General features: G+C 44.9%; 1 protein-coding gene across 1 annotated transcript in view; it reads left to right on the forward strand.

Moving 5' to 3' along the window:
- The window catches only part of Ust (uronyl 2-sulfotransferase), a 280,743-nt gene that overhangs the window by 216,262 nt on the left and 38,842 nt on the right, over positions 1 to 25,639 (forward strand). The window contains exons 6-7 of the mRNA XM_036169183.1: positions 20,411 to 20,508; positions 22,451 to 22,608. Of these exons, the coding sequence (XP_036025076.1) occupies positions 20,411 to 20,508; positions 22,451 to 22,608 (256 nt within the window). The remainder of the gene's footprint in view (positions 1 to 20,410; positions 20,509 to 22,450; positions 22,609 to 25,639) is intronic.

The raw sequence follows: 25,639 nt of genomic DNA on the forward strand, positions 1-25,639 counted from the left end.
CACAGACCCTGCTCCCACGGGTCCTGGCCTAGGGGAGAGGTGGCCACACAAATAGGATCCAGCCTATTATCTCAGAATGACAGGTGAGGTGTGCTCGGAGGGGGCCCGGAAAGGGGTATCTTGTCCTAAGTCTGTCTAGGGGAGGTGTCACCTGTGCTGAATCTCACAAGGACAGTGAAAGTTGTTGGGGTCAAAAATGCAAGGCAGGACCTAGGAAGAACTGAAATTTGAGATTGAGCAGCTAGGCTGAGCCTGTGACATGTGTCAATTAACTCTAGTTAATTCCATGTGAGTTAAACTCCACAGCAGCAGCCACACCCCTGGACATGTTCTTTTTAGGTTCTCTGAAAGGTAGGCAAGAAGCACGTGAGACTTCCCTGGTCCTTGCTCAGAAGTTGTGTGTGTCTGAGAGCCGCAGACACTCACAGCTTGTAACACCGTCCACCCTCCTCCTACCTCCCCTAAAACATACCACATTCCATTCCATCTGCCTCATTCATCTTGGCCTCTTTCCTTCCCAAATCCATCCTTCAAAGGAGAAATCTGCCCTTTCCCAAGGATATGATCCTCTCTGTCCCCTCCTTCCTGTCCTCTGTGTCTGGTAACTCATAACCCCAGGCGGTGGTTCATAGCCAGTTACCCGCTCTGTCCACATCTCAGCCCTGAGTGAGTCCACGTTCACAGCCCACAGCTGCTCTGTCTGGAATACTCCTTCCCAGAAGGGTGGGGACTTCCAGTTTCCTGTCAGCCAATAAAAATGAGATACTAGGTATTCAAAGGCAAGATCTTCGAATTCCTAGGGCGTTGTTACCATCTGAGCCCTCTAGAGCTGTAAGGAAGCTATTTCTGGCCCATGGAGCTCCATGGAGTTAGGATCCCTTGACCTCATTATGCCCCACTCTGACAAAATGCCTGCTGAGAACAGCTAATGAGGAATTAAGAAGGTGAAGTGGGTGTTGGGGTGGGGGAGTGTTAGCTGAGAAGGAATTCTGAATAGGTTAGAAGTTTCAGAGCTTTCATGTTGAAGGTGTGTAAGCCACAAAGTTGTCCAAGTCCTGACCTTGTGTTTGTTAGGTTTTCTTTCTTTCTTTCTTTCTTTCTTTCTTTCTTTCTTTCTTTCTTTCTTTCTTTCTTTCTAAGATTTATTTATTTATTATGTATACAGTGTTCTGTCTGCATGTATGCCTACATGCCAGAAGAGGGCACCAGATCTCATTTAGGAGATGGTTGTGAGCCACCATGTGGTTGCTGGGAATTGAACTCAGGACCTCTGGAAGAGCAGCCAGTGCCCTGAACTGCTGAGCCACCTCTCCAGCCCCCTTGTTAGGTTTCCTTTAGGAAGAGTACTTTGGTGGATCAGGACCACCATGGAATGCTGCAGAAATCACACCATGCAGCAAATCTCATGCAAGAGATTTACTGGGGGAGAGGGAGCCAAAGGCTGCCTCTGAGTAGGGATGAGAGAGAAAGAGAGAGGGATGGCTGAGGTGGCAGAGACTTTGAAAAAGGGACTAGTGTCCCATTTGGGGGGCTGATGATGAAATGGCTGCTGGTGCTGAGTCCCTGAAGGCAGCTGGGGTAGGTGGAGCACCTGGTTACCAATAATTTTAGTGTTCACAAAGGACATGGGCAGGCTACCAGTGCCTATTAACTGACTTTACAGAAGCTAGACCATTAAATTTAAAAAAGAAAAGAAAAACCACAAATAAGATATTGAAGAAAAAAGAAACTGATGAAACTATTACCAAAATAAAGGAGAAATAGTGGGAAGTCAGTTGGTAGAGCACTAACAACCCAGGAGGCCCCGGTTCTGTCCCAGCACTATCAACCTTTAATTCCCCCCACTTGGGGAATGGAGAGAGGAGGGTCAAAATTCAAGGTCATCCTTGAGGGCAAAGCGAGTCTGAGGCCAGCCAAGGTTCCATGAGACCCTGTCTCAAAAAGAAAACTGAAGAAATACAAATGTAGAAACAAGAGTAGAAACTAAAGGGAAAAGAGGTGATTGGCTTTTGTCCATGTTCAAATGAACTGAAATCAACTCGGACTACCTCAGGGCTTTTTAACCACAGACCACAGAAGTGCGGGTTGGGGAGGGGTAGGTGGGGGAGGGGGTTTGGAGAGATGGCTCATCGGTTAAGAGCACTGACTGCTCTTCCAGAGGACCCAAGTTCAATTCCCAGCATCCCCCTGGCAACTCACAACTGTCTGCAAATCCAAGATCTGATACCCTCACACAGACATACACGCAGGCAAAACATCATTGCACATAGAATAAAAATAGATATAAAACGTAATTATTAAAAAGAAAAAAAAAGAAATGCAAGAGGGGACCTGGTGGTTCCTAGCTCTGTCTTGTGTCCTTCCTGGTCAATGAGACCTTGTTCATTTTAGGCAATTGTATTCAATCTCCCAAGAAGGGAGTCTGTAAACTGAGAAGCCAAAGTCAGTCCTGAGCATTCCCAATCTGAGAGGCAAGGACATATCTAACCAGGACATTCTGAATCCTTGACTGCCCTTGAAGCAAGAGTTCATGAAAATTGGCCAGTTTGTATGATAAATAAAAAATGCTCCGAACTCTTTAGGAACTCAGTTTTACTTTGTTAATTCTGTCCTTCTTCATGGAGGAATACCTAAGTCAATGAAAATCTAACTTAAAATAACATCAAGATTTGTGTCAACGAGGGGTATGGCTGGAAGGGGAGAGAGGGTGGGGAGGTGGGTTTGTTCAGTATGCGTTATGTACACTGTGTTGAAATTGTCTTACAAACTTAATACAAAAAAACACAAAACACTTATTTAAAAAAAGACACATGAAAAATAACATTGGCCTCTCTGTGATGAAATCTCACATTTAGACACAGAAGAATTGAGTGTGCCCAGTAAGAAAGTTCAAAGACTTTGCTTCCTTTATTCTTTTAAATATTTTATTTGGAGTTTGCCCTTACAGTCAAGACAACCCACAATAAGAAAAATAGGCCATTTGAGTTAAAAAAAAAAAAAAAAAAAAAAAAAAACCTACAGAAAGGGCTGTAGACCAGTGTATTCTTGTTTCTGCTATATTTTAATATTTTTATTATCAATTCTTTGAAAATATTTATTCTCCATGGCAGGTTTATGGTTGCTTTTTGTTTTCTTATCTTTCTCCAATGTTTTCTGTAACAGCACAGACTGCTTTGTGATTTAATTATCTAAAGAGGAAGAAAAGCAAGTTTTGATGCCAGTGGGATTTTTTTTTCTTGGCTTTTAAATGAGAATCATTAAGCCAATCAGTGTATTAAATTTGAGATGCCAAAGAAAAACGTTTCCTGATGAGCTGACTGGATAATAGGTTTCCGTTCAGCTCCTTGATCTCCTTCGCACGACGCAGCCCGTTTTTGTGGGTAAAATTACAGCCCACATAGTCAAGAGTTTCACATTCACACTTTCCATCCTAGCCCACAGAAGCAGCAGTGTAACACAAATCTTAAAAGGTCTTATAAAAAAACAAAGCCCAGAGCCAGATATTGGGGTGAAAGCTGAAAGATCAGAGAAGCAGAGCAAGCCAGCCACTAGTTTTTACCTCACCAACTCCTCAGTCTAAAGAGAGTGAGTTCCTTTCTTCTCATGCTTTATAGACCTTTCTCTTCCCAGACATCTCTTCCTGGGATTAAAGACGTGTGTGCTTTCCAAGCAAAGACACGGGATTTTAAGTGCTGGGATTAAAGGTGTGTGCCACCACTGCCTGGCTCTGTCTCTCTCATGTAGCCCAGTGTGGCCTTGAATTCATAGAGATCCAAATGGATCTCCGCCTCCCAAGTGATAGGATTAAGGGTGTGTGCCAGCACTGTCTGGCCTCTATGTCTAATCTAGTGGTTGGCTCTGTCCTCCATCCCCAGGCAACTTTACTAGGGTACACAATATATGACCACACAGAAGATGCTGGTTCATGCAGCACATATAGTCCTTGTCATAAATTTTTACTGTTTTGGGGTGATTCTGTATGTTTGATTTCTTTTGTAATTCTCTGTTTTTTCGCCGTCTGTTTAAGCACCCTGATCTGAGAAGCGAGCTGTTCTCAGATTACCCCAAACTGCCAAGAGGCAACAGTGGTGCTTCCTGCAAGCCTCCCCAGCCTCTTCTCAGAATATTAAAAAGATGAGTGCTCCTGGTGTGACATGTAGTACAATGAGTGATTTTTATGGTTCCACCAAGAGCATTTCAAGAGAAACTGGCATGTCGTTGTCATTGCAAGTGTGATAGTCAAGAACACCAGGGCTAGTGGCTGTGTTCCTGTCGCCTTATGCCCATGGGACCATCATCAAAAGGCAGAAATTGGCTTTGTAGTCTCAGATATGATTCTGACCTCCTGTAGGTTGTCAGGGTCCTTCCAGAGTTCAGGAGACCATGCTCTAAGGACCACTGTGACAGAGTTAAGTGGCGGGTGTAGACATTCCTCTAGGCACTTGAACTACCCCGGGCATGCTATTGGCACCAATGTCTCTTTGATGGTTGGTGTAGTGTCCAGCTTGGAAATGGAAGTTTTAGCTATGCTTTTTAGGAAAATAATTTAAATCTCAATCAGAAATGAGCTTTTTTTTTTTTTTAATGGTCCAAATGAAGCCCAGCACTGGAATGTACCAGATAATGTAAACTGAAGTGCACTCTGTAGTTTAGATGTCTATTAATACTCTGCTCAAGACAAACATATCCAAGGCTGGAGTGATGGCTCAGGAGTTAACAGCACTGGCTGCTTTTCCAGAGGATCCAGGTTTGATTCCCAGCACCCACTTGGTGGCTCACCACTGTCTGTAACTCCAGTTCCAGGGGATCTAATACCCTGTTCAGGCCTCCATGGACACCAGGTACCACGTGGCACACAGACATACATGCAGACAAAAACTACCAGTAGCACATAAAATAAGTTAAATTTTTTTATAGAATGAAAGCCATATCCAGTACCAAAGGGGTAGCAGGTCTCCCTCATGTCACAAATAATCTCAGCATCTCATGATGCCTACAGACCTCATCTCAGAAGAATGCTTTATTTTGAGAGCAATGAAATTCCTAGAATTGCATAAACATACATTGTATCATGAAATGGAATTCTCGTCAGAGGCCCCCTTCAAGGAGTTCAACATACTGAGTTGTAGCATTCTGCTTCCCTTTGTCCCCACTGGTGAAGGGAAGCGACAGGTGCTGTTTTATTGGGTGGCAAGGATGATCGAGCTTGAACCTGAGTCTTATGCGTGCTCAGCAAGTGTCTACTCCAACATAGATGCCCAGTTCTTCTTGTACTTTCTATTATGAGACAGAGTCTGGCTAAATGGTGTGGGCAGACCTTGAATTTTTAATGCCCCTGCCTCAGCCTCCCAAGGAACTGAGGTTCCAGGCCTTTTTTTTTTTTTAACCAGGAAACTTTAGGAAAGTTTAAGGAGAAAAACAGAAGCTGAGGCTATAGGCAGCTCTTGCCCAGCACACACAGGCTTTGCCTTAGCGGTCCAGTCCAGGGAACGGAGAAGGAGAGAATGGAGGGAGGAGGAGGAGGAGGAGGAGGAGGAGGAGGAGGAAGAAGAAGAAGAGGAGGAGAAAGGAGGAACAGGAGGATGAAGAGGAGGAGGAGAAGGAGGAGGAAGAGGAAGAAGAGGAGGAGGAGGAAGAGGAAGAAGAAGAAGAGGAGAAAAAGGAGGAAGAGGAGGTAGCAAGAAGGAATAAACCGTACATGAATGAGCAAGCAAACAAGGGGGTGGGTTGCAAGAATAATTATAGCTACAGGCAACTATACTCAGTATTTTCTCCCTGGGAATTTTTATTTGCTTTTTACTATCCGCTACAGAAAAATGTCAAATGTCCACAAAATACGTAGGTGAATTTCCATCACACGGACAATTCTTAGTCATCCACGATGCTAGGAAAATGGAAATTCCCAGCTTATTTCAAGTGATGATTCTATTTGCTTTCACCATTTCTTCATTAAGCTCGTTGTGGGTCTGTAATGACCTTCTGTGTGGAGAGGCTGTGGCCTTAAAAATATCCACAGGCATGCTGTTTGGGTTCTAGACAGCCAGAAGTTGAAAGTGTGACTTTTGTGGTTTGTTTTGGAGTCTTCAACCCCAAACTTTGGACTACTGGATGTGAAAGAAAGAAAGAAAAAAAAGAGTTGTGGAATTCTTCAGCTGGGAAGACAACATCATCAAAATTCTATGATGCTAAGACAGTTTCTGTGGCTTTCAGAAACTTATATGGCTCAAAGGGGCCATAAATAACTTTTATGGTATAAAACCCTTAAAGAAAATACTTGATTCCTCAGAAATTCCAACCATTCTTACACTCAGTAAATTTCCTGCTGGGAGAATCTGCTTGAGCGTGCTTGCTCTGGTACTACTGTCTCCAGTAAACACTTACCCTGTGTTGAGGCTTGCCTTACCCTGGGAGCTTCTTTTAACAAAGTGAAATGATGGTAGGCGAAAGATGTGTTTCTTTCCACTTCATAATTGGACTGCAGCTGTCCTTCTGATCTCTGGTCTAGAGTTCGCAAGCACCTTGGCCTTCTGGTATTAGAGAGATCTAGCAGTCAGGACTGAAAATGGCTTTCTTATTTATGAGTGTGTGTATGTGTGTGTACACCTGTGGTGCATGTGTGCACACCTGTGGTGTATGTGTGTGCACACCTGTGGTGTATGTGTGTAGGTGTGCTCACCCATCTGAGTGCATGTGGAGGCCAGAAGTATATGTCAGGTGTCTTCTATCTCTCCGCTTCTCATTTGTGAGACTGGATCTCCCACTGAACCTCTAGCTCTCTGTTTTCACTGGACTGGCTAGACAGTGAACCCCTGGGATCTCTGCCCACCCCTAACTAGCGCTAGAGTTACAGACATGCACCATTGCATCTGACTTTTTACGTGAGTGCTGCGGATCCAAATCTGGGTTCTTGTGCTTACACAATAAGCATTTTGCTATGGAGCCATCTCTCTAGCCCCTTAAAATGTATTTCTATGGTTATTTTTTTAAGGGAAAATTTTCCAGCTAATAGTAGAGCCATTGGATCCAGAGGCAGTCCATTCATGAAATTATTCTGTGACCCATATATAAAGACCGCTGTTGTGGGTCTTGTCCATTTTCCATGTGACAAGATAAAGGGATAGGAAAGCAGGACTCTATAAACCTGACCCCCTGTTTATTTTAAAGGTTGTATCAGCATCAAAATATCAAGATAAGGACAGCTTTATCTTGACTCTGGACTCTATATTCCCTAGTATAGTCACTACTGCCCTCTGCAGACAGAAGTAGCCTTCAGCTGATCTGAATCTCTGGCAATAGGACACTGGGGCCCGTGTGGGACCAGGCAGTGGGACCTGGCACATACCTGGGCACCACTAAGGAAACTCACAACAGAATGCTGGCGGCAGAGGTTTAGCCATTTGGCTCCCTCTGGACCTGCTATGGACTAGAGTCACAGACAGCCAAGGTGTATAATCCCAGCCATTATTCCTCCAAATGGAACACACTTCTGAAATTTGCCTCCTACATTGGGGAATGGGTTGTAGATCAGTACACACTCGATTTTGCAAATAACTACTAAAGACACACCTTCACCTGTACTGTCGCTGAAGTAAATTATTGTTTGTTTGTTTTTTTCTTTTGGCTTTAAAAATGTATTGTAGTCATATTCTGCACTTCATTTTGCTGCTGAATTTTTTATGATGTTGTTTATTGAAAAGTGGCACCACCATCTAAAAGCTTTTATCAGATGTCCAGATTCCCATAGTGATTTCCTAAGCATAGCTCAATTCAAATAAAAATTTCATCATCTCCAAAGACTACTTCCATAAAGTACTTGTCTGGCACTGGGTGTGTATGATAATGCAGAGAGAAGAATTGTCTAGAAATTTGGACTATATAATGGACTGCTTAGAGCAAAGTTGATGAAATTTTTGTATTCCCGGCATGCTCCAAACATTGAAGCTTTTCACAACACAGGGGAACTGACCTGAAGCTCGGCTATTGCTACTGTGATGTGAGTGTCTCGCTGCACCAGTAGAAAGAATCACACTGATGTCTAGCTTCGGCACTCTAATATAGGAAGCGGAAAAAACGATCCCATTTCGATCAGTCTGCATGAGGCTTTGGCACAGGCTTGACACAGTACTAAGATTCTTTCTTGTAAGTTGTGCCCCATGGATCTCAGGGCCCCCGTGCCTCTGCTGAGCAAGATTTCCTAACAGACCTCACAGTGGCAGGGAGCATGCATGGCCCACACATGCTGCCTGTGGTATGGTGACATTTTATTCCCTCAGCGTCCAAACTTATCACAAAGGTCAGTTGAGTATCAAAGAGGAAGCCCAAAGGAATAAAAACTGAGATTTGGGACAATAGCAACTTCACTCTGGTGAAGAACCAGGCCGTGGCTACCTGGAATGGGTTTGTGGGTAAAGGGTAGAGGTACAGATGGTGGTTATGCCAAGGTGGAGGCCAGACCAGGCTCTGGTGGAGACCTGTACTTCCTGTCCCTCTCAAGAAAGGATGCAGAGAAGGTATTAGCAATGCACCCGCTGCCTGGAGCTGTGAGCCTAAGAAGCTGAGGCCTCAGGAGATAAAGAACAAAACCCCAGACTGGCAGCTGAGAAGAGGGTGGCTTGTTGCTTCCTGGCAGGTCAACGATCTCCTATCGTTCCCATAGGCTGAGAAGTATTAACACCCAGTTCTGGACTAAGGGCTCAGGAGTGCAGAAAGTAGCAGCCATGAAACTAAGAAGGAAGGATGGAAGAAGGGAGGAGAGAAACATGAGAAAGAGAATCAGAATCAGGGTAAAGGAAGAGAGTCTCTCACTTAGAATAGTTCACAATGTGTTGGCATGTGAAAATATGTTACTGAACCCAAGCCTCACATATGCTAGGCAGGTACTCTACTGCTGGACTATATCCCCAGCCCTCTTGCTACCTTTTCTTTTGAGACAAGGTCTATATTAGTTACCCAGGCTGACCGTGAATTTAGTCTGTAGCCCAGGCAAGCTTTGAACTTGGAACCTGCTTCACCCTTCCAAGTAGCAGAGAGTACAGGCCCTGGCCACTAGGCCCAGCTTAGACCTCCTTTTGCTCAGTATGCTTTTAACCAGTTCCTAAATTCAGTCCTTCTATTTTACGAGTCTGTAAAATTTATGCACTACATATTTTTGCCAAGACATTTCTTGTCTTAGGAAGGCCCTTCAATACCCCACTTGGTACAGAGTATCTAATGGCTTTGTAAGGAACTCCCACTGGGAGTGACCCCTGTTTAAAGACACTCTTTGTGTTAATGTTTGAGACAGATGCAAAAGGAAAGGGATTATTAGCCAAAAACACTATAATTATGAGAATTAGTGACTGTTAATGTATTCCACTCTGAAAATGTTTGTACAAAACTGGGTTGGGCCCGGTGGGTTTAGGCTAGACTCTTTAGACACTGATTTGCCTAATAAAATAACCACGCTGGCTGGCAAAAGTCTACATACCTGGCTGTCCTTCCTGCCCTGGAGCCTGGAACAGCATTGGCTCTGGCCGGTATGGTTTCCAAAAGATTCTGAGAACTCAGTGAAGAAAGGCAGCCTAGCACCCCACCTGTGGGCAGTGTGCCTCTCTAAGGGCCAGATTGGGGTCTCTGGCTTTTTATAGACTCAAAGGGCCTCTGTTCATTCACAGTGGACAATGACAACCAAGATGATCAAAGAATTAATATGCTTTACTGGAAATGTGTGATAGTGATGTTATAGACCAAAATTATAATCGCTAGAATTTTTTTTATTTTTAAACTTTTTTATTTGTTTATTTATTGTTATCATTATCATCATCATCATTATTATTATTTATGTGTGTGATGTAGTGTGTGTGTACGGGAGTGTACATGGGTGTGCGTGTGGAGGTCAGAGGGCAACTTTTAGAGTTAGTTCTTTCCACCTTTCATGGGTTGTAAGGAATTGAATTCAGATTGTCATACAGGTACAAATGATTTTACATGCTAAACCACCTCACTGGGCCTTAAATTTCTTTTCTATAAAAGATGCTATGTTTTTGTTGTTATTGTTAAATTTGTGTATGTGTGGTATATGAATGTATGTACATGTTGGGCAAGGACACCAGTATGTGTACTCGCAGAGGTCAGAAGTCAGCATCAGGTGTCTTCCTCAATTGTTCTACACCATATTTTTCTGAGCCACTGGCTCTCACTGAACCTGGAGCTCACTGATTGCCTAAACTAGCTAGCCATCAAATACCCAGGGTCCTCTTGTCTCTGCCTCCCAGCCCCAAGAGCATGTAGCACCATACCCAACTTTTTACATGGTTCTTGGGATCTGAACTCAGTTCCTCAGGCTAGTACAGAAAATACTTTACCCTCTGAGCCATCTCCCTAGCCAAGATGCTGTATGTTTTAAACTATTTTTTGGCATTAAAGATGTGGCTGCTGCATAGCTCTTAACACTATTATACATGTAAGAAAGCTACCCTTCACCTTGTTAACATGGGTTGGGAAGTGCCTCTTCCGTGAGAGGTTAGATGGGAATAATAGAGCTCTCAATGGCCGGTACCCTACCTGGGATAGGAAAAGGAAGATAAACTTGTGTAGTTGTTAAGATTGTTGTTGTTTTGTTGATCTCTTTTTCTACAAGACACACTTTAATCATAAAAACAAGGAGTCATGATTCAAGTTAATGAGACAGTACTTCCTCAGCCCTGCGATCACCTGCTCCCACAGGTGTGGGAAGTGGGGAAAGAGGTTCTGGGTTGGAGCCCAAGAGCCTAATGTCCCCACTGCAGCGGGCACAGTGGCGTGGACAAGTTAAGTTATAAGTGACACAGTGAGGATTGGTGGTGTCCAGAACATGCCCAGAATCCAGAAGATGGTCATCTCCAGAGCTTATGCTGTTAACCAACCCTGTCAGACTGACGTGATAGTCAGGGGAAGAGTCTGTACCTAACCTGGAAGGAGGGGAAGAGGAGCTGACGAAAGCAAAGCATCCTCTTCTAGAATCTAGAGGGACCAGGGTATGAAGAAAACTTCTACAACAGAGGCTTGGACACAGGCTGCAAAGCATGACCCTACTGGACAAGGTAGGGTCAGACAGCCCTGCACCAGACAGTGGGCAGAAATGAGATGCAGACATAGGTTACATGAGCTGCCCAAATGGCCTTGAGCTAGGTTTGTTGACTAGAGCCCAGATTTGTAGATTTTAAACCTTTACATAAGATAAGGTGTTAAAATCACCCAATGGATAGAGCCGGACAAAAGATAACTTATCTTCCAGAGAGTGGGAGCCCTGGTGTCCTGCCCCTTCCCCCAGCCACACTGGGCCTCTATGTGCTATGATTTGTTTTAGTGGGACATCAGAAGTCCTGCATGTGCAAGCCGAGTTTTAGCCATAGAATTGGAGAGAGGCCGGAGGCCCTGGCTAAAAATTCCAGAAGCAACAGCAGAACTCAGGACCTGGCAGTGAATTCAGTTTGAGTTTTGGGGCCTCTGAGAGAAGGCAGTGGGCTGCCATCAGAGTAGAATGATTTATGTTATCCTCAACAGCCATCACCTCCACTTTTAATTAACCCTTCCCACTTCCCACCCTGTTAGTAGTCCCTGAACATTGCTCATTAAGCAAGATTAAAAAATGTATATCTAAAGTCCCCAGAATGTGCCTCATTCATGCCACAAGCTTTTATGAATATGGTGGTCAATATTCTATAAAGGTCCACCGCTCTTCTCCCCTCCCCTCCCCACGACATTGTTGCTGTTTTATTGAGTTAATGAAAACATGTCCAGGAATCACACTGAGCCAGACCTCTTATTATGCATGCAATAATTTATGAGACCGTTCTCACCCGGACACCTGACTAAGAGCTCATTTCTGTAGGTAGGGCTCAGCGAGGAAGCCAGTAGGAAGGTGGAATCTCTGCATGCCTTGGGACTATCGATTCCTTCAAGGGCACAGGGAACTGTGGCAATCAGTTCCACTCTAGCATGGAAAGTGGTACGTTAGAGAAGGAAGCGAGGAAACTGTACCTGGCTCTGTCCCTACTGAGCCAAATGGTTATCCTGCTTAGAAGTTCCCCTCAAGTAGATGCCGACACAGACCCATGAGATCCTGTGACCAACTAACCAAAGGCGGTCAGAGCCTTTGTCTGTCATCCAGTCACAGTGAGATACCTTGCTCTCTGCCTGTGCCATAAATATGGGGCAGAACTTCCGCCTGCCTCACACCTTCCCTTGTTCCGTAGCTGTGGAGTCCACCGCGACTGCCTTGGCATGCCACGCTCATCCCTTGTCTTCTGTCTGTAACGGTCCTTCAGAATATTATCTAGTTATTTTTGATCATTGTTATGAACGCCAAGCTTCAGGAGGAAGAATCACTCTGCCCAACAGGAATTGTAGCCCAAATGATGCTAAGCCCATGCACAGCTGCTATTCCTTAGACCTTTCAGAGTGTTTAGATTAGCCCAAGCTTCGTTTATATTTGACACAAGGTTTTTCTTGACTGGGGGCGCTATCCACCTGGAACAGTAAGAGAGTGTGTGCTGACTCAGAATGTAGCTGCTCCTCACTTTTTTTTGTGCATTTTTTAATATCCTGGACTTTTCTAGAGTGCGGGGTCATTTACTGAATCCACGTTCTATATTCCCATGTTGCCTCACTCGGGAACTTCTACCTCAGCATGCTTCCTCACTTCTCTGAGATGAACCGTGGCTGCAGCTGGGTTCCTGCTGGCGAGGCTGCCATGCTGTGCAGCTGATGAACTGACTGAGTCAGTGAGAGGAGGTTTCCCTACTGATTTGCCATAGGCATGAGGGAAAAAGATTTCCCACAAAGGCAAGAATGTGTGTTCAAAAAAAAAAAATAGAGCATGTTTAATATTTATAGACATTTAACATGTAAAAATATTGCATCATGATTTGACTCAAACTGTATTATATTATATTAAAGTAAAAAAAGTTAAAACCATTTTTGGGTCTTAAAATTGGGGGACTGGTACCAGTTACTTTTCCGTCCCAATGGCAGAACACCATTGCCAAGAGCACCGTACAGAAGAAAGAGTTTGCTTTGGGTTACAGTTCCAGAAGGATGAGTTTGCATCATGGCAGGGCAGCATGACAGGAAGCAGCAGGCTGGGTGGCAGGAACAGGAAGCTGAGACTCACATCTTGAAATGTAAGCAGAGAGAGCAAACCGGAAGTGGCCTGAGACTTTCAGTCTCAAGAAACCACCCACCGTGACTCACTTCCTCCAGCAAGGCCACACCTCCTTAACCTTCCTCAACAGCGCTACCAACTGGGGCCACACATTCAAATTCCTGAGACGAAGGGGGGCAGGGAGCACAATCTCATTTAAACCACAACAGAGGTGGTGGTGGTTGTTGTGGTTGTGGTTGTTGTGGTTGTTGTTGTTATAGTTTTTGGCTTTTTGAGACAGAGTAGCCCAGGCTGTCCTCAAACTCACAATCCTCCTGCCTTGGTCTCCTGAGGGCTGGGATTCCAGTATGTGCCACCACAATCCGTTTGACTTTTCTTTTGTATTCCCTTGGTGTGGTCATTGTTTTGTTGTTGTTGGCTTTTCAGCTGCATATTGGTAATGGCGGGGAGGTAGGAAAACTAGCCCTGTTGACTCTTTTTTTTTTTTTTTTAGTTTTTCGAGACAGGGTTTCTCTGTGTAGCTTTGCGCCTTTCCTGGAACTCACTCTGTAGACCAGGCTGGCCTCAAACTCACAGAGATCCGCCTGCCTCTGCCTCCCGAGTGCTGGGATTAAAGGCGTGCGCCACCACCGCCCGGCTAAAACTAAGGTGGAGAATCCATTTTTTTTTTTTTTTTTTTTTGAGCTGAGGATCAAACCCAAGGCCTTGCGCTTGCTAGGCAAGTGCTCTACCACTGAGCTAAATCCCCAACAGTAAGACAAGGGTTTTTTTGTTTTTGTTTTTTTAACTTATTTATTTGTTATGTATACAGCATGTATGACTGACTGCAGGCCAGAAAAGGGCACCAGATCTCATTACAGATGGTTGTGAGCCACCATGTGGTTGCTGGGAATTGAACTCAGGACCTCTGGAAGAACAGTCAGTGCTCTTAACCTCTGAGCCATCTCTCCAGCCCAACTAACTTTTAATTTAAGATTATAATCAATTATAATTGGACCACAGTAATTATTTCCCAAGATCCCATTAAGATAATAAAGCAGTGGTTCTCAACCTTCCTAATGCTGCAACCCTTTAATATAATTATAATTCCTCATGTTGTGGTGACCCCCAACCATGAAATTATTTCATTGCTATTTCATAACCTTAATTTTGCTAGTGTTATGAATTGTAATATAAAATCTGATATACAGGTTATCTGATACGTGACCCCTTGTGGAGTCACAACCTGCAGGTTGAGAACTGCTATTGTTGTACCCATTTTGAGAAACTCCCAGAGACCACCAAGGAGCCAGTTTCCAATGCAAAAACATAAGGGTCAGTCCTTTTATTGTCAGGTTTGAACCTGGGCAACCACACACACAGCAGATGGAGGGAAACGCACCAGCAGCCGAGAGCCCAGGTGTAGAGAGTTTTTATAGGGAAAATCCGCAAGCTGGGAATTACATACTTTGGCAACTTGGGATTGGGTAGGAGGATATGGGGCAAGGTGATTTTTTGAAACTATTGGTCTAAACTCTGGACTCGAAACAACATTTAAAAATATTAGGTTAGACTTTATGGCGGGAAACCACAACTTGCTGAGCAGGATTATCTGAGCTACACAGCAGGGTTATCTAGATATCTTCAAGGACCATAAACTACAGACAGAATGTCTGCGGGAGCATACTGCCCTGTATCTATTTGAGTTGTCATGGCACATTCCTGAGGTCCTTCCTGGAACGGAGTACAGCAGGTGGTCTAAGATGGTAAGCCCTAGCAAGGGGGTGGTGGTGCACCCCTGTAATCCCAGTACTCGGGAGGCAGAGGCAGGTGGATCTCTGTGAGTTCGAGACCAGCCTGGTCTACAGAGCTAGTCCAGGACAGGCTCCAAAGCTACACAGAGAAACCCTGTCTCGAAAAAAAAAAAAAAAAGATGGTAGCCCTATCCTAAGATGGAGTCTGTATTGCCTTCACACTATAAGGGACGTTCACATGATCAGACACAACAAGAAAGATAATATAAGGATGAAACCATTGAACAAGTACCATAGAGAGAGTGGAATGTTATGTATACTGGTCATCTTGATCGGATTTTATGTCCCTCAGAAGTTCACATGTTGACAAGGCTTGGCCCCTAGCTGTTGGAACTTCCAGGAATGGCATAAGATAGAGGCTAGTTGGAAGGTCTAGATCATTAGGAGCATGTCATTGAAGGGTATTTTGGGACCCTAGTTCTCGTTCTCTCTCTCTCTCTCTCTCTCTCTCTCTCTCTCTCTCTCTCTCTCTCTCTCTCTCCTTGCTTTCTGGCTGCTACAAGGTGAGCAGCTTGCTCCTCTCTCTACCCCCTCTTATTGTAATGGTCTACGTCAGTGCAGGTCCTTAGCAATGGACTGAAATCTCATAGTTTCCAGGAACCAAAATAAACATTTCTTCCTACTTGTTGTTTATCTCAGGTATTTTGTTAGCAGTGACAGAAACTGGCTAACACACTGGGGCCAAGGAGCCCCAAACCCTGAGTCCATTTAGAGAAGGCAGTAGAGTCTGCCTGAGCCTGGTGCAGACTTACTAAGTCTCTGCCCTGACTGCTGTCAGCGATGGACTGTGATGTAGGAGTCTAAGCCAATTAACCCTTTCCTCCCCAGGTTGCTTCTAGTCAAACTCTTTCATAGCAACATTAGCAAACTAGGATTTAAAAGCTGCACTAGACTAGGTCCCCCAGCCAATGGGAGTATTGGTCATAGCGAAGGGAGAGTAATGCCTCGTTTACCCAGATCATCCCACCACAGGACACAGACATAAAGCCAGGGTTTCAGAGGTGGCATAGAGGACCACACGGACACCAAAGTGACTAGTGACCACAGGTGTGACCGTCCACCACCCCAGTGGGAACTTGCAGTAGAAGAAAGGGCTACTTCCTAACGGTGATGCTTTCTGGAGGGCTGTGTGCAGGTCCACTCCAAAGGACACTTCCCATCCCCTCGTGTCACCCATGATTCTGGCCAGACCTGAGCATGGAGTGGGAAATGAGGATACCTGGCCACTGGTTCCTTGAAGTCCATTAAACTTCCCTGAGAAGTTTTGTTTGACTCTTCCAGTTCTGGGTCATTTTTTTAAGGTTCTGGGTCATATATATAAGGTTTGAAAAAAAAAAAAAAAAAAGGCTTTAATGAGGCAGAGTGTATGCAATAAAAGTTAGCTTAGATCACATCCATTCCACTTACCTAAATTGACTAACCCATCAAATTTGTTCTCCGACTGCCACTGCCCACCCGTGGGCCAAGGATGCCTTTAATGCCTCGGTGGTGAATGGACTCAGAATCCCTCCTTTCCAGTTTCTAACACAGCCGTTAGAGGCAGCACAATAAACCGCCCTTCTGTGTGTCCTTTACTGGTCAGCTCTCCTCTAATGTCTGTCCTTTTGGAGTAGGAAGATCCACTCCCAATCTCTTTTAAATCCATATTGGAAAAGGTTTGGTTTTTTTGTTTTTCCCTACATTGTCTTGTGGCTTCATGTAGGAAATTAGCTGAGCTAAAAGTCAAGCTCTGCAGGGGAAGAGGTGGGGAATCTTGCCTGCTTTTGCTTAATATTATTAGTTTGTTTCCAACCAGTTGTGGTTTTGATAAAAACATAAACCACACATTTTGTATTTCCATATTTCTTCCTGCTTTCTCTGAGTTAGCGGAAGTCATTGCTTTAAAACTGTGTGTAACCTATATAGAACCAAAGGGGGGAAGGGATTCAGATGCTGAAAGTACAGTCTGTTGGCAAAAGATGAAGAGCTGAGTGGCAGGTAAAATAAAGGACATGCATGCTTTTTAAGGGTCGGGGTAGAGGGGGCAGTGCAAACATTGTTCCCATTTTACAGATGAGACACTTGAGCCTGTAAGACATAAATACTTGCCAAGGACTACTTCTAGCAAGTGGTACCTCCAGGTGAGATCTGTTGACATCAGTACCTTCCCAAAACATTGAGATAAAAGAGTATAGATGGAAAACACCAAGGTCTCTTATTTACATGTAACTTTGGAATCAAAGTGTGGTCACCTTTTCTAGTTTTCAACATACACAACCTGCTTTAGGGACCTGGACAGCTCTGTCCATCAGTTCATAAATTGAGTTGTGAGGTTCAGTCCCATGTCCCACGGATGAGAACACCTAGGCTCAAGGCCGTCATCATTTTGCTAAGGACCCTCAGCTAATTGCAGAGCTGAGACAAGAACCCAGGTTCCTTTTAGCTACCCAAGTGATAAACAACAAAGTATATAGGCCATTTTTCTTTGGGTTTGTTGGGATTCTAAACCAAATGCTTATACAATTTGCTTGGGATAAATTCCAGGTGGGTTAGATTTTTATAGCTTTGGGTACAGAAAAGATTTCAATTATCCTCAGTGCCCACTTTAAAGTATTTTCCTTCATTTCCCTAGTAGTGTGAAATTATGAGTGGAGTTGAGTCTGGTGCCCAAGACCTAACTGTAAAAGAGGGTTAGCCTTAGGCAGGGAGAATGTTGTAGAGGAACACCAAACCCAACGTCTTGAGGAGTGAGTCAAGTTCACTTGGCTACAGTCACTACTGAAGTAGTGTAATTTACATCCTCCCACTCAAAATTAAAGAAAATTCAGATGAAAGTTTTAAAGATTTTTTTAAACACTCTTACCCTAGAAGCTCTACATGCATGGGGCAGGGGGTGGGGAGAACAAGCCTCCCCGACTCCCAGTCAGAATTGCTGCCATAAAGAAAGCAGATGATTCCAGCAAGAGGAAGCTGACACACTGCTGGTGGGAATGCCCACCAGGGTAGCCACTGCTGAGGTCAGTGTGGAGGCTCCTCAGAAAACTAACATTAGAACTGCCTGCCGTATGACACAGCAGCACCATGTGTGCACAGGTACGCAAAGGATGGAAGGCAGCGTCACACCATGGCACTTGCTGTACACACATGCATGCTTATTGCTGCACATCTTATAATAGCCAAGAGATGCAAGGAGCCTAGAGGTCCAGAGATAGAGGAATGAGTAGAAAAAATGTGATATGATAAATGCATACACGTGCATGCACAAAATACACACGTGCACACAACACACACGGGCATACACAGAAGCACACGTGATATGCATACATGCACACACACACACACAAAAAAAAAATAGGATTTTATCCAGCCGTTAAAAAGAATTAAATAAGGTCATTTGCCAGAAAAAAAATGAAGGGAAGGAGAGATCATCAGGTGAAGCGTAGTAAGCCAGACTCAAGAAGACAAAAATTACATGATGCTGTCTCTCATATGGAGAATCTACACTTCAATATATAGGTGGGAATTTGTATATGTGGTGTGTATGTATATAGAATATGAAGGTAGAAGGGTGGGGCTTATTGTGGGAAGAAAGTTCTAAAAGGAAGCAGACCAGACAGTGTGGTAGGGGAAGAAAGACGAAATAGAGCAGATGCTTCCTTCACAGGCAGAATCTAGATTTATAAACGTACAAGCGTGTGTGTGTGTGTGTGTGTGTGTGTGTGTGTGTGTGTGTGTGTCAGGAGGGAGAGAAACAGAAGGGAGCAGGAGGTAAACCAGCAGGGGTGGAGGGGAGCGGAGGGGAGGGGAGGGGAGGGGAGCGGGGGGGGGGGGAGTGCAGGTTAAGTAGAAGCAAGGCGCACGATATATATGAATGGAAATCTCATAATGATTTATATACACTAAGCAAGGAAAACTAGTTAAATAAAAGTAAACCATTCCACTTAAACCGTTAAAAGTAAAAGAAAATAGCAGAAGAGATGGCTCGGCAGTCCAGAGCACTGGCTGCCGTTCCAAGGGACCTGGGTTCCTTTCCCAGTATCTACAATGGCAGCTCACAACCATCTGTAACTCCAGTTCTGAGAACTCCAACGCCCTCTGCTGGCCCAGGCATGTAACCAGTACACACATATACAGTCAGGCAAAACATTCATACACCCAGAATAAAATAAAATTTAAAAATTAAAGGGATGGTAAAGGTGAAATTGTGAGAACATTTTAAAATACATGTGTGCCAAGAGAAGCTCATCACAAAAAGATAATCATAATAAAGTCTCCCACCCAGTTAAACATCTGGAGTTATGAGCAGACTCTATTGTCCCCAGAAACTGAGAGAACCACTTCCGAACAAGACACTGAGCTGAGATTCTGACCCTGGGACTTCACGTGGCAGTCTGTGCACGTGGTCAGGAACTGATTCCCAAGGGCCTCCTCTGTCTGTGGTCTGTGTCCTTGAGCGGTGGATATTGAGTGCTACCCTTGACCTTCTGCCGGAGACATCTTTTATTTACTTCTTCCTATAGAATGTGCTTAGCAGGGCTGTTAGAGTGCCGTTCATCATCCTAATGGACTCAGATGGAACCCCTTGAAGTCCCCCAGGATGTGCCTTGGCCTAGGAAAAGAAGCCTAGTTAACCGCACTCTCCGAACTGGAAATGTATGTCTTCCCACAAGTTGACATTGCAGGGTTATTTGTGGCGTCCTATAGGGACATGACCTTCTGAAACTCCATAACCTACCAGCCCTGCTCCTAACCCCCTTTTCACTCACCAGCCAACTCCCCGTACCTTCACCCTTCAGCTCCATCAGGATCTGGATGTGAGCCCATCCACTCAGTTTCCACCCCACCCCTGGACAGTCCACACCCCTGCTGTGCTAGCGGAGCCCATCTCTAGCCTCATGTAAAAGAAAACCTGAGAAAAACTGCTGCCTTTCAAAGTGATGGGATGCCTTTGTTCCCAAACCCTGTCGTTTTCTCACTTCTAACCTTAGAAATTGGGCAGCTTCTCTGAAATTTGGAAACCCTTTATGAGACTGCCAGACTTCATAAGTGTTCCTCAGATGTCTGTATACATAAAGAAACTCACTTGTATAGGGTTGGCCTTGATGATAGGTGATTAGCTCAAAATTTATCAAGAATTAAATCTTCCTGGGTTAATTCCATAATTAATTCCATTAATTGTCTATTGTATACCTGTGGGCTGGCAGATAGCCACTGGGGTAGGACTTTCTTTTTCATGCTCATGACCCGACTGAATGTTCCAGCCTCCAGAAGATGAGGGATGCAGGGTATTCAGCCAAGCAGGCAGAGCCTGACCTGCCCAGACCATGCACATACCTGGCCAGGGCACCCAGATATTGAGAGGTGAAAGGGAAGTTTTCTTAGGAAGTCTGTGAATTCTCTCTGTCTGCCTAAGGTTTTTGGGGGAAATGTGTCAATTTTTTTTTTTAATTCTGTGGCATTCAGCAAATCCCTGCTAAGACAATGGGGCCTTTCACTTCTCTGTCTTCTCTCCTAGGACATCAATGAGTGCATTCTGGAAAACTACCCTGAGTGTTCCAACCCCAGGTTATTTTACATCATTCCATATTTCTGCGGACAGCACCCCAGATGTAGGTAAGCATGCTGGGATAGCACCCCTGCCACATGGGCACTCTGTGGGAGCCTTCTGCAGGAAGTTCCTCAGCCTTTTGGAATTCAGTTCACGATTACAGTAGTCTTCAAGAATATCATTTGCCATTCTGAGTGTCGTATAAGGAATGTGAGGTTCTGTGGCATGGTGATAGGGATGGGTACATACAGCTATGTACCAGGAACACCCAGCAAACCCATTCTTCTACCCAAAACACAGCTGTCACCACCACCCAACAAGACAGTGGAGACCAGCGTCAGGTGGCCAGCCTGCTCCTCCATGACCATCTCTGTGCCTGGCAAGCTCCATCTGGTCCGACACTCTGGAAGCACGCACCCAATTTGTCTCCAATGAGATACAGTCCCACAGAACAGTGATTCTCAGCCTGTGGGTCACGACTCCTTTGGGAGTCACCTAAGACCATTGGAAAACACAGCTATTTACATTATGATTCAGTAGCAAAATGACAGTTAGGAAGTAGCAAAGAAAATAACTTTACAGTTGAGAAGTCACCGCAGCATGAGGAACTGTATTAAAGGGTGGCAGCATTAGGAAGGCCGAGATCGACTGACATGGAAAGAGGGCTCTCCAGAGATCAAGCTGGCCTGACTTGAACACAGAACCTGCTTGACACAGGGTCTTACTCGGGTGAGCAGCGTACCCCAGGGCAGGCACAAGCATTCCGAACTGCTTTTTTAGGTGGTGCTGGAGTAGAGCTAGTTGAAACCACATGCATGGTTCTAAGAACACGGCCACAACCTAAAGAAGAAAAGATTGCAAAGAATCACCGGCTTTGCGTGGCGGAACTAAAGCATGGGACACTGAGCAGGAGTTGAGGGTCCTTAGGTTCCGGCCATGGGGGGGGGGGGCATAGCTGATTCTAAATTGTGACACATTCTTGGCATGTGGGGGGCTTACATTTTCATTTCTGTTTGATGGTGAGTATTGCTGTTGCTGCCATCTTGCTTAGCTTACTGTGAGAGGAGAGTGTGGTTAGGATGCCAAGCCCAGGCATTAGCAACATCCTGGGCTCAGGCAGCCTTCCCCCAGCTTTTCACGGATGATCAGGGTCAGTGCTGCCAGGGCTGGGGATACAGGGTCAAATGACTTCTTTTTTTATTACAGTGTGTGTGTGTGTGTGGGGGGGGTGTTTATCCAAGGAATATGATTCTAACTCCCTAAAGTGCCCCGCAGACTGGCTGTTCCCAAACCCTGGGCAGTGTGCTAGGGGGCCTTATCTAGTTCACAGGAGGATCCCCAGATTCACTCCACCAATATCACTTTGTTGAATCCTTTGAAGCAGGTGAGCCTTGTTTGGTTGTTGTTGTTGTTGTTGTTGTTGTTTCAAGACTTGTCTTGTCTTGTCCAAATTCCCCCAAATCTGACCTATAAGGAAATTCAGCTCCTTCCCTTCTGTAACTCAACAACAATAACAAAAGCCAGTGTTGATGCTTTTTAAAGGATGAGATGATTAGCAGCCACTATTGGACGCTAGTGTGATCACTACAGAAATATTGTCAGTGACTCTAACTTCAGTAAATGGGTTCCACTTGGTTCATCTATTAAAAAAAAAAAAAAAAAGTCATTCTAACCATCTGCTCAGGTCCTAAGTGCCTGTGCCTATAATTGTCTCTCATTAAATACTTAGACAGGCATATTCATTTCAGTGCCCTGGCCCTGGTGTGCATGTAAAAAGATAACTCAGGTACTGAGAAATGGGGGAAGAATGTGCTGTTCTAGCATGGGCTAGACCTCGGCTAGACCTCGGCTAGACCTAGAAGGAATTCAGGTTGGGGCTTACACAGTGGCTTGAGGGGGAGGGGTGGGGAGAGTTACAACACATGGTAGACAGAAGAGATCAGCCTTCCATGGGTGGTTGCTGCACATCAACGTCTTTGATGGAAAGAGATTTTCTTATCTGTCAAGGGAGCCTGGCGAGTGGGCACTGGAGCGTGCCAAGCTGAACGTGAATGAGAACTTCCTGCTCGTGGGGATTCTGGAGGAGTTGGAGGACGTGCTGCTTTTACTGGAAAGATTTTTACCTCATTACTTCAAGGGTGTGCTCAGCATCTACAAGGACCCAGGTAAGTCCATGTGTAAGCCCTCTTCCCTGCAGGGTCCACTCCAAGGTTTTCTTGCCTTGACAACGACTTGGGAGATGAAGGTATGATGTGATATCTTGTGTTCCTGGGCTTTCAAAGACTTGTGTTCCATGGGCTTTTGACTGCAAAATCTCAAGCTTTAAGGTGAAACACGGACTCACCAAGGCTAGCATCCCAATGGCTAAGACCCACTCCTTAAAAACTAAATTCACAACATTCTCCACCAACTTACTCCAGTGTCTTGTTGGAGTGAACAAGGGATGTGGATGCATGCGCACACCTGGAGCTCCTGGATGCAAACAGGAGCCCCTTGAGATGAGGCAACTCTGCCCTGCTGCTGTTACAAAAGCGCTCTGGCATGTAAAATCCGGACAGCAGATTAGATAGGGGAAGGAAATTGAAAATGCAATTAAGATTTTATTCTCACACACCAAGTGCTCCCCAAACAGAAGTGGCAGAGTGAGTGTGGGACAGCTCACTGTATCGCTGCGAAGATAATTACTTCTGGAAATCCATCATTTATTTTCTTCTCATTAGTATTTAGCTTGAGAGAAAGAAGCCCTTTGCCTCTCCCTTTCCTGAACTCCTTAATCTGCTGCTGCAGGGCAAGCCTTGCATACTTATTCAAGGATCAGTTTGTGGCTTTGTGCTCTTGGGAGAGGGCATGTGGCCTGGTAGAAATAGCAGACAGAGGGAACACTTCCCAAGACTGCAGACAGTCAGATGGGGACTTTGAACCACATCTGCATCACCAAGGCCCAGGCAAACTTGCCTTTGCCTAGAGGAGTCCTTACCCTGGGGCCCTGCCATTTGGATAATGGCTGCCAGGTGCTTCAAGAGTCTCCCAGCTCTCTCATTCAGAGTAAAAACTCTAATTTATCTGCATGTAAGAATATGCCAGAACACCTGAAGGTGAGCTTTGCTGTGAGTCTTCTCCTCAGGAATATCAGTTTGAGTAGCTAGAAGCCTTCAGCAGCTGAGTTTGGAAACTGGAACTTGCTCTGCCCATGGAAGAGTTCGCATAGCTAAATGTGAAGGGTGTCAACACTCAGCTGTGTCCGACAATGGTTCTGTAAGACAGTGTGAGCCCTGCTCTTTGTGCGGGAAGAGAGCCTACCCTACATTATAGTCTTTAAAAGAATTCAGTCATTTTGGGGTGGACCCTTTGTCTGTCTGTCTCTATTTCTGTCTCTTCCCGACCCCCCTCCCGCCATGCATGTGCCTCTTGTATGTGATTGTGAGTGTGTGTGTGTGTGTGTGTGTGTGTGTGTGTGTGTGACAATGTGAAATGATAGACTGAATGAATCTTGGTGACACATGCTTATCCAGACATTTGTTGAGTGGCAGGGATGAAGACTTTGCTCATTTAGATGACGACATTTACCTCCGTTCTTAAACACACACAAAAACAAAAAGCTCATCCCAAAGGGATACTTACCTAGCTATTGCTGGAACTATTTCTTATTGACTTCCTATTTTCTCCAGTTAACTAGGTGTCATCTTGGAAACGGTGGGCCTTGATCCCATGATCTGTGCACACATCGCTTACAGTAGAAAAGATTGTGACCAATGGATTGCTGTTAGCTCTTTTACCTACGGCTGCAGTCTTCCCAACAGTGAATTAAAGCTGTCTTCCCCTTTTGAGTTTGGCAGTGACAACATGGTAAAGGCCTCAGAAGGAATAAGAGACATCTGGTGTTCTTGTGTAGTGGGATGAAAGGCTTCCAGAAGCCCAATGCAGCTGTTCCAGAGGCTTGCATTGATGCCCTGCATCTATTCTGTATTCAGGGTGCATCTTGGCTGCCCCAATCCTACCCTTTTCTAACAGCAAAGTGATACAAAGAATAATTCCTGGCATAGAAGGGACCCCAAGATTCCTCCTCTTTGTTCGAAACTCAGTTACTGAGTAGAAATTGTGGCGATCCATTTATAAGCCTCAGTTGATAACCTCAGTCTGGCTCTCTGTTGCCATGAAGTGTGTGAAGGACAAAATGAACGGTGGGCCAAGAGTTCAGTAACTTTGGTGCGCTGTGGCTGCTTGGCAATGTCTTCTGCTGTTCCCTTATGATGACACCAAAGGCCAAGCCAGCAAATGGCTCCTCTGTCCCAATAGTTCCTCATTCAGAGGCTGGGGGATGGTAAGCAGAGATTCCTGACTAGTTCCTTGTTGTACCTGGGCTTCTGCAAACACAAAACACCATGCTGTTCTCTCACTGATGTTTTTGATGGATTATGGCCAGACAGGTGAAAGGAGGCATAGATCTCTTTAATCTGTTCACCCCAGACCACCTTGTCCTCATGGGTGGCACACTAAAGTCACAGCACTTCCTCCATTCAAGTATTTTAGGGCTTAGTACATTTCAGTGGTAGAGCTCTTGCCTACCATGGCCACAGCCTGGATCTGATCCCCAATGCTGGAAAATGTAAGTTTAAACTTTTAATTTGGCTCTGTTAGTAAAGCACTTGCTACAAGCTGAGGACTTGAATTTGGATTCACACACACACTTAAATGTCAGGCACAGTGCCCACTAGCTAAGATACCAGTTAAGATCACCATGAAGTTTACACATTAGTATAACATATCTACTTTTTTTATTAAAGGACCGAATTCCTCCAGTGACTTTGGAAAGAGACAATTTTGCTTGATGATAATCTATCCCAGCACCAGAGAGGGAGAGACTAGCAGATGCCAAGAGCTCACAGGCCAGCCAGGCAAAGCTGAATCACTGAGCTATAGGTTCCGTGAGAGAACCTGTCTCAGAAGCTACAGCGATAAGGTAGCAGGCAGTTGAGGAGGATCCCGATGTTGACCTCAAGCCTCCACATACACAAACTCACACCCTCATACACATGCCCACATGAATCAGTACGTACAGTACACACACACACACACACACACACACACACACACACACACACACACACACACACCTTACACACATGCCCATGTGAATCAGTACACTCAGTACACACACACCCTCACACACATGCCCACGTGAATCAGTATGTACAG

The sequence above is a fragment of the Onychomys torridus genome, chromosome 19 (assembly GCF_903995425.1).
Source record: "Onychomys torridus chromosome 19, mOncTor1.1, whole genome shotgun sequence".
Classification (NCBI taxonomy): domain Eukaryota; kingdom Metazoa; phylum Chordata; class Mammalia; order Rodentia; family Cricetidae; genus Onychomys; species Onychomys torridus.